This window comes from Terrapene carolina, unplaced genomic scaffold (genome assembly GCF_002925995.2).
Source record: "Terrapene carolina triunguis isolate 2854851 unplaced genomic scaffold, T_m_triunguis-2.0 Scaffold33392, whole genome shotgun sequence".
Lineage (NCBI taxonomy): Eukaryota > Metazoa > Chordata > Testudines > Emydidae > Terrapene > Terrapene triunguis.
This window is the reverse complement of record NW_020697743.1, coordinates 1352206-1362255: the sequence shown is the minus strand read 5'-3', so window position 1 is coordinate 1362255 and position 10050 is coordinate 1352206. Positions and strand designations below refer to the sequence as shown.

The following is a 10050-nucleotide window of genomic DNA, read 5'->3' as shown; positions in this document are numbered from 1 at the left end:
TTGAGTTGCTGAATACTTAACCACTGTGTCTGCTGAATTAGTAGAACATTTTGCTATCCTGACTTGTGCTTTCCTTTACTGAAAAATAAGTACTAGCTATGGGTTTAATTTATATTTAAACAAACAATATTAAAGTGTTTATTTTTAATATGACTTTTTAAAATGTGTTTCTCCCTACATGAAGCACTCAAAATTGAAGAATTGCAAGAAGCTTTACGGAAAAAAGAGGAAGAAATGAAGCAAATGGAGGAACGATACAAAAAGTACTTGGAAAAGGCCAAGAGTGTAAGTGCAGGGTGCTCTGAGCTGAGCTTTATGTTGCTTATCCACTCTCTGTGGTAATGAAAATAAATAAAACAGATCTAACAATGTTAATCACCACAGGAGAGGAAGGTAATTAATGGGTTTTGTTGTAGTTTTCAGTTTGATACCAATATGCTACATAGTATTAAGTTTCTCTTCCTGCAGAAGCCTCTACCTCAAATTCATGTTTGTGCAAACCAACTTCCCCCTACCCCTCTTCACCTATCTGTCTTTTATACAAACACCAACCCCCCTTCCCCTCCCCGCCATTGGAAGCACCATATTCATTTACACCAGTGGTTCACCCAGACCAGTATTCTGTGACCAGCACCAGGTGGCACCTAGTAAGATAACAATTCTGTGATAACTTGCCTCATGGGGAAAGTTCCTTCCAACTCGAGTCAGTTAGTGGGTTGGTTTATGTCTGAAGCACAAGGGTTAATTTCCCTTTTTAATGTTTATTATGACAGTTATAACTGAGATGATTTTCTTACTATTCATAGAAATAGCTTATTCTATTAAGCTCTTTGCCTCAGTGAGTTCTATGGGTTAATTATATATGCACAGTGTCAAAAAATAATGTATCAATTTTAATTTCTTTGGTCTCCCCTTCTTCTTGATTTGAGAGGGTAAATACGGGCACCCAACTGCCATTCTCTATGCCATTGATTCCTTTATATCCCCCTTTATTGTGTCACCTTTTATTTCTCTCTTCTTTTTAGTACAGCCTCATATGCAAGCTGTCCCATGCTTCTAATCACTTCTAATTCCCTTCTCTACCCCTTTTCTATTTTGCTATATCCTTTTCAAGATGGGGTGCCCAAAACTGATATAAAAAAAATCAGTGTCTTCCTCAAGCCACAGATGGCTCATCAGGCTGATACAGTTTTATAGACATGTCAGTTTCCATAGCCAACGGTACACAAGGGACTGCTGTGGCCTTTTACTTCCCTAATCCTATAGATCAGGTACCCATTTTGCACCTGGGTGAACTGGAGGCAGTCCTTCAGAATGAGATCAAGCGAAACTCGGGCCCACAACCTTTGGCTTTGTAATTGAGCACTTTAGTCGCTCGGCCATCACCCCTTGTTAAGGTGTGGGTATGCCATCAGTTTTATATTATATTATAATAGTTAAGAATAAAATTGTCAGACACATAGAAAAACATAAACTGTTGAGCAATAGTCAGCATGGTTTCTGTAAAGGGAAATCGTGTCTTACTAATCTATTAGAGTTCTTTGAAGGGGTCAACAAACATGTGGACAAGGGGGATCCAGTGGACATAGTGTACTTAGATTTCCAGAAAGCCTTTGACAAGGTCCCTCACCAAAGGCTCTTACGTAAATTAAGTTGTCATGGGATAAAAGGGAAGGTCCTTTCATGAATTGAGAACTGGTTAAAAGACCGGGAACAAAGGGTAGGAATTAATGGTAAATTCTCAGAATGGAGAGGGATAACTAGTGGTGTTCCCCAAGGGTCAGTGCTCGGACCAATCCTATTCAACTTATTTATAAATGATCTGCAGAAAGGGGTAAACAGTGAGGTGGCAAAGTTTGCAGATGATACTAAACTGCTCAAGATAGTTAAGACCAAAGCAGACTGTGAAGAACTTCAAAAAGATCTCACAAAACTAAGTGATTGGGCAACAAAATGGCAAATGAAATTTCATGTGGATAAATGTAAAGTAATGCACATTGGAAAAAATAACCCCAACTATACATACACTATGATGGGGGCTAATTTAGCTACAACAAGTCAGGAAAAAGATCTTGGAGTCATCGTGGATAGTTCTCTGAAGATGTCCGCGCAGTGTGCAGAGGCGGTCAAAAAAGCAAACAGGATGTTAGGGATCATTAAAAAGGGGATAGAGAATAAGACTGAGAATATATTATTGCCCTTATATAAATTGATGGTACGCCCACATATCGAATACTGCGTACAGATGTGGTCTCCTCATCTAAAAAAAGATATACTGGCACTAGAAAAGGTTCAGAAAAGAGCAACTAAAATGATTAGGGGTTTGGAAGAGTCCCATGTGAGGAGAGATTAAAGAGGCTAGGACTCTTCAGCTTGGAAAAGAGGAGACTAAGGGGGGATATGATAGAGGTATATAAAATCATGAGTGATGTGGAGAAAGTGGATAAGGAAAAGTTATTTACTTATTCCCATAATACAAGAACTAGGGGTCACCAAATAAAATTAATAGGCAGCAGGTTAAAACAAATACAAGGAAGTTCTTCTTCACGCAGCACACAGTCAACTTGTGGAACTCCTTACCTGAGGAGGTTGTGAAGGCTAGGACTATAACAGCATTTAAAAGAGAACTGGATAAATTCATGGTGGTTAAGTCCATTAATGGCTATTAGCCAGGATGGGTAAGGAATGGTGTCCCTAGCCTCTGTTTGTCAGAGGATGGAGATGGATGGCAGGAGAGAGATCACTTGATCATTGCCTGTTGGTCCACTCCCTCTGGGGCACCTGGCTTTGGCCACTGTCGGTAGACAGGATACTGGGCTAGATGGACCTTTGGTCTGACCCGGTACGGCCGTTCTTATGTTATAATGGCAGTATGGTATTTTCACTATTATTCTCTTTCCTATTCTGAATACACCCTAACTCTTGTTGGTGTTTTTGCGTGCCCTGATAGATGTTTTCATTGAGCTGTTTGTGATGATGCCTAGGTCTTTCTCCTAAGTGAGAAGAATTAATTTAGGACCCATCAGTGAGTTTCTAGTCCATGACAGAAGTTTACCTCTCCTCTTTTGTGACTTAATAGTCTCTTGTGAAGGATTTCAAAGGCTTTTTGAAAGTCCAAATAAATTATATTTTTCACTTCTCCTTTATCCATTATGTTACTGACTCTCTCAAAGCATTCTAACAAGTCAGAGAGGCAAGCTTTTCGCTTTGCATAAGCTGTGCTGATTTGTCCTGTTCATAGCATGTTAATCAGAGTTTTATATAACACTAGCTTTAATTATTTTTCAGCTAATTTATGCTTTTTTGTGGCTTACTGATATTTCCATGAGCCTTCCCTAGAGCCTTTTTAAAAAATGGATACAGTGATTATACCCGGAGTAGTGGCTAGATTTAATGACTGAGTACACAGTCTCTTAGTAGCTCAGCCACTTCATTATTAATTTCCTTCAGGACCCTTGCGTCAATATCATCTATTAAAGGAGGTTTATTAAAACTTAAATGATGATTTTGTTCCAGCATATTCTAATTGACATTTCAGCGTCCGACATCACTTCATCCTCATTACCTGTGCAGAGTTCTGAAGTAGGTAGAAGATAGGAAGAGGAAGTGAAGTGGCTGTGTACATACGAGCACACACCCACACACACGTTTACTGTTAAAAAGTTTCCAGCAACTTTCTTGGATGGAATTAGAAATCTAGGCCACTTGCTGGACTCTCTCTTGCTTTAGTTCAATTTTTATAGGTTTTCAAATGCTACTGTGGTAGGTGCCGCATACGAACCTAGATAGATATCTCCCCATCAAACTTAATGGGGATTCTTCATCTCCCCGACACTCCTGCTAATGGCTGCAGCAGAGCTACCAGGAGAAACTGACAGTGGTGCTCCAAGTCCCCGAGTCATGGTCACCTTACACCATTTCTTTCCAGTGAGAGGGAGTCTTTGAGTGCAGGGTGGAAAGTTGAGGGAAATGTTTCCTGCATGTATGCCTTAGCACTGAGGAGAATGGCTTCAGGGAGGGATACCCTTCACCCTCACTCTTTGACACTGGAAGCTGGAGAAGAACTAGTTCTCTCTGACTCTATATTCTTGAGTCCAAGACATCAAGCCTTCGCGCTTTCTCTCTCCCACCAGCAGCTTTTTGTTTTGATGGAGTCCCTTAAGAAGCAGCAGAGAGCAGATGCTATGGCATCTCTTGAGTGGGATTCAGTTTACATCACCCTACATGGTGAAGTCAGGCAGTGGCAGGATGTTCACCACCACTGACTGACCTAGCAGGGTGGATGTGATTGGATGAAAGGATACTGCATCTTAGAATAGTGTGTTCTTCTCACATTGTGTTGTAAATATGTGGGATGGTTTTAAGAAACTTAACACAAGTACCTACTTTAAAGGACTTTAATGTTTCTTAAGACCTATTTTGGATGGTTATAATCCCTTGGCGCTTGGTGCCTTTTATGTTATCTAGATGTATTTGGTGAGATCGCTTTGTAATGTTTACTTAAATGAACTGTTGTGTTTGCATCTTGCAGGTTATCCGTACTTTAGATCCTAAACAAAACCAGGGCACAGCTCCTGAGATTCAGGCTCTGAAAAATCAACTGCAGGAACGGGACCGAATGTTTCATTCATTAGAGGTAACAATCTGCACATTTTCTCTTGGTTGTTCTAGGTTTTCCAAATTTTTTCCATGTTTGCTAGATATGCTCTAGGAATAGTTTTGGGGAAGTGCTCGGGCCTATGTTACACAGGAGGTCAGACTAGATTATCACAATGGTCCCTTTTGGCCTTGGAATCTATGAATCCAGACGTTTGGGGTTCAAACAGTGTCTGTCTAATACATATTATCCATTCTTGTCATACAGCTTTAAATTTGTTTTTGTTTTCCCCACCCTCCCCCCTCCTAGAAAGAATATGAGAAAACAAAGACTCAAAGAGAGATGGAGGAGAAATTTATTGTGAGTGCCTGGTACAATATGGTAAGATGCTCCAAACAGTATTAGGGTTATAATTGTCAGTCTTTGTTGGTGGTGTTTGTGTGGCATTTATCCTGAGCCCTTTTCATTTAATTACAATATAGTTGTTTGGAAAAAAATACTGTCCTGTGTGCACACAGACAGATGGGTGAATTTGTCTCAGTAATCTATAAACAAGTCAACACTAAAAAATATAAATAAATAAACCATGTACCTTTACCTTCTAGCTATGCTTGCCATAATTTAAAGTAGACGCACAAAATGCTGAAAGAGATCATGTTGATAACAGAAATCAGGTTAAACATGAGTTCACAATATAAAAGTCAAGCTGGTTTTCCTTCCTTGGTTGCTTACAACCTTCAGTGTATTTATTTATACTTCATTAAAATGTCTCTGTAAGGGGCTCTAGGCACTGGTTATTGACTCTTATGGTCCCCTACCATGGCACTTAGCCAAGTTATGCATAATTAGTTTTGTTAATCAGAAATGGTACAGACAGTTTCTCCAAACATAGCAGAGAGAACCATATTTGAGAAAACCAAGGGGGAATTTAACCAGAGTACAGTAATGGTGGTTATACAGGTAAAAACAACACTCCCTCCTTCCAATACATGAAGCTGTCCCCGAAGTATATAAAAGGAACATCCAAGGGAACGTGCACAAAACGCAAGGCTGATGCACCACTTACATCCTCAAAGTACAGCATAAAGTAGGGCCACGTGCTTTTGCCAGCTCTTTGCACCCTGAGTGAACCAGAGTTACCCATGACAGAGGGCATGGCCCCTTCGGAACCACCCTCCTGATAGATGGAATTTCTGACCCTTGTGGTATGTCAATGTCCCAAAATGGAGCTTGAATCCCTCCCAGGTCCCTTCCCTTAAGATGCCTGATGGCCAATATGCTCCCTCTCTTATGTTCATTAATAGGAAAGAGGAAACAATGCTCCACCACATCCTAGCTTGATCATTTGAACCTTTGGTATAGGAAAGCAATTTCAGATGACTTTGCACAATTTCCTAATGTTATGCCTACTCACTTGGAGATAAAACATCCAATTAACATTTAAAGGGACAATGACCACTTTAATTTTTTTAAATTGCATCATTTTGTATTTTTCCAGTCCCCAACAGATCACGTTTTAAATAGTGTGGTCTGAAATAGTTTTGTAAAAACTCCTTTATACTTCTAAGGATTTTTCTGCTCGCCTGCAGTATTCAGAAGGCTCTTGTAGAAAGTGACAGCACCAAACATCCTCGAGTCCACTCACTTTCCCATCTTTTCTGTGCCCATGCTTGCCTGCTGCCTCTTCCCTTGTTCCCTGACTTGTCAATACCCTATTTGCAGGCCTGGGGAAGAATGTGCATGTGAACTCCCCCCAGAGCAGTGCAGCTGACCAGCAAACCAGTGAAAGGGTCTGTACATCAAATGCCCTCAGATTATCAAAGTCAACAAACTAGAGGGGGAAGGCTCAGTCTGTTGTAGTGATAGGCATTTTCTCCTCTATGTGACATGAACCTGAAAACTCTGTCATACAAGCATTCACAATTACCTATATATATATGATGTTAATAGTTCAGATACAGCAGCTATGGTTAAGGATAAACAAATGAGTTCTCATCTCACGACATACTTGAATAGCACTTCACACGTTCAAAACAGTTTACAATTTGTGAATTCCAAGACTATAACAGGGTTCAAAAAAGAACTAGATAAGTTCATGGAGGATAGGTCCATCAATGACTATGAGCCAGGATGGGCAGGTAGGGTGACCAGATGTCCCATTTTATAGGGACAGTCCCGATGTTTGGGTCTTTTTCTTATATAATAATAGACCTCCCCACCCCCTGTCCCGATTTTTCACACTTGCTGTCTGGTCACCCTATGGGCAGGGATGGTGTCCCTAGCCTCTGTTTGCCAGAAGGTGGGAATGGATGACAGGGGATGGATCACTGGATGATTCCCTGTTCTGTTCATTCCCTCTGGGGTACCTGGCATTGGTCACTGTCAGAAGACAGGATGCTGGGGTAGATGGACCTTTGGTGTGACCCAATATGGCCGTTCTCATGTTCTGAAAAACATCATCCCATTAATCCTCACAAAACCCCTCTGAGGGAAGGAATTCCCAGTCTCATTTTAGAGTCGGAGACAGAAAGGTATTGACTTGCCCCAAGTCACACAGCAAGTGAGTGACAGCTGGATGTTGAACCCGGGAATCCCTGATTCCAAATCCTGTACTTAAACTGCTAGACCTCCCCTCCCCATTTGTGTTCAAAGTGTTGCCTGTTATATCATATATGTTGGTTTGTAAATTCCATGTGCCAGAGATTTTGTGTGGCACGAGTTTATGAAGGGCTGTATATAGTCACAGCAGCATGGAAATAACCATGCTTTTTCCTGTTCCCCTCACAAGTTTCTGTTGCTCTTTTTTTCTCTGAAATGACCGGGTCCCTTTAAGCCTCCTTGTTTCTCAGGCCTTGTCTACACTTTAAAGTTTTGTCGGCATAGCTATGCCTGTTGGGAGGGTGAAAAAGTCAGATTCCTAACCAGCATAACTATGCTAGCAGAAGACCTAGTGGAGATGCAGTTAGACCAGCAAAAAAGTGCTTTTGCTGATATGGTTTATTTTGTTTAGGGACTGTTATAAAGCATACTGGCAAAAGAACTCTTCGGCTGGTATAAGCTGAGTCTGCCCTGGGATGGTTTGCTGGTACAGACAAGGCCCAAGTGGGAATGCTGCTAGTTCAGCTGGCTGGCTATTCTGCAGGTACAGATGGGTGGCTATAGCTTCAGCTGCTTCTTCCTTCCAGGTTAGGCCTCTGTTCTTCTCCACTGCCCAGGACAGTGTCTCTGTCTTTTGCTTCCCTCAGTTTGGCCTGTCTGAGCTCCTGCTGTCAGGAGTTTTTATTTTTCATCTCTCCCAGTCAATCAGCAGTCAGGAGACAGCATGGCCAATTAGCTCCTGCTGCAACCATCAACAGCAAACAGTGTTTTCTCTCAGAACAAATTCCTGCCATTTATCATTTGCTGATATTTCCATGTGGGAGAAATGCATTTCTAAAAGTTGAGAGATGCACCTTAATTTTATTTGAAAATAACTTAAAAAAAAAAAAAAAAAAGAGTGCCCAGGCAATGTAAGGCTGCATGCAGAAAAGCATGCTCAAGTATGGGAGGGCATAACTTACAATCCTTGAAACTGTTTTGCATGATTACTACAAACTTTGAAAGTAAAGCAGCCTTTTTACGCTTGCAAAAATACACATTTTTCACACAATTCTCTGGCAAAATGTCAAAGACCCAAACAGGTTAGATGGTGCTGATAACGCAAAGGAAAGACAAGTGGTAAATGGACACCATGTTGAGTAGTATGCACTAATATTCACTAATGAGTTTGTCTTTATTCATAGGGAATGACTCTGCATAAAAAAGCAGCAGAAGATAGACTGGCTAGTACAGGCTCCGGACAGTCCTTCCTGGCTAGACAAAGGCAAGCCACCAGCACAAGGAGATCTTACCCTGGTCATGTCCAACCAGCTACAGCAAGGTAGAGAAGCCTGGCCTTTAGAAAGGAATCAGCCCTGTGATCCAGGCATACTTTGTTCCACATGACGTTTCAGGAAATGCAACTAGCATCCTTTCTCTATCTTTATTCCTTGTTACCACTGTTTATTTCTCATTTCAGGAAGGGGTTTTATTATGATTTCTCATTGTTTTAATGCCCTTCATTCTTATTTTTTTTTGGAGTCGTCATCTTTCTTTCTCTTTAAATGTGCCAAAATTTTGAAAACATCCAGAGGAGTGCTGTATTATAATGGAGTTTTTTAAATTTGTATGAAGTTGTCATCTCTTACCTAATGTCTGACATAGGCTATGTAGCAAACATAAATTTTCTGTCACAAATGCTATACATGTACCTACGTGTTACTATCCTTTATAACTCTCTTCATTGAAAGGGAATTAGTCTCCTTTTTACTATGTAGTAATCAGTGTTTAAAATTGCTGAAAATCCTTTATAGGAAATGCAAAATTGCTGCATAAAATTGTTATAAAACATATTTCCTGGTGGGGGGGGGGAACACCGCCTCCGTAGACATTGGTATAGGTGCTAACCTAGCTACATCCTGTGACACCTGCTGTGGAATGTTTACAGAACAAAAATGAGTTTCTCCTTTCATGTCTAGAGGTTGCTCCTGTTCTTGGCATTTGGCATTTAATAGGGAAGTAGGATGATTTGGAGACCATTCTTTCATTCTTTTTCTCTTAAAAGGCTTCAGATCTGCTTTTATTTCTCCACTGGTATCGTCTATTGTTTGCTGCCACTGGGGAAATGTTTCAGATTGTTCTCCCCACTCTGGTTGGTTGAGTATATCCAAAAAGAAAAATCAAGAAATATTTGGAATGCTTTAATGTGCTTACAGCATCATTGATTTAAAAGAAGGCATTTATTTTAAAGCTTTGTAATGATGGACTAACCATACATCAAGGATCAAGGCCCAGCTGAATATTGTTGAGGTTAATGTATTCAAATTGTCATCCACCACTGAAAGACTTATTTTTAATATGTTAATTAGGAAGATGATTATATCAATTGCCTTACTAATGGCAGAGGGGGGGAGGAGGGATAGCTCAGTGGTTTGAGCATTGGCCTGCTAAACCCAGGGTTGTGTGTTCAATCCTTGAGGGGGCCACTTAGGGATCTGGGGCAAAAATCAGTACTTGGTCCTGCTAGTGAAGGCAGGGGGCTGGACTTGATGACCCTTCGGGGTCCCTTCCAGTTCTATGAGATAGATAGGTATATCTCCATAGGTATAATGGTAGCCGTGCCCTTAGGCAAGTTTGTTGCTTACTTTATTGAGAACTGGCTGTTTGTAGTCTAATTCTTTTAACACATACCTGTCCATTTATAAGTAGCATCTTCACTGCATCTTCACTATGACTGGTAAGACAAGTGAGTGGTTCTCACTGCTGGTATTAATTTAGGACAGATCCTCCAACAAAGTGCTGAGTATTTCTGAGCGTTCTGAATGCCCTAAACTCCCAATAACTTCTTGAAGAGTTGAAGATGCTCAACACCTAGC

General features: G+C 40.7%; 1 protein-coding gene across 1 annotated transcript in view; it reads left to right on the top strand.

The window, feature by feature from the left end:
• Positions 1 to 8631, top strand: part of LOC113409450 (protein Hook homolog 3) — a 107691-nt gene extending 99060 nt beyond the window's left edge. Inside the window, exons 21-24 of the mRNA XM_026663372.1 lie at positions 185 to 285; positions 4532 to 4636; positions 4907 to 4978; positions 8380 to 8631. Coding sequence (XP_026519157.1) covers positions 185 to 285; positions 4532 to 4636; positions 4907 to 4978; positions 8380 to 8520 — 419 coding nt within the window. The 3' untranslated portion in view covers positions 8521 to 8631. The remainder of the gene's footprint in view (positions 1 to 184; positions 286 to 4531; positions 4637 to 4906; positions 4979 to 8379) is intronic.
• Positions 8632 to 10050: the final 1419 nt, after the last annotated feature.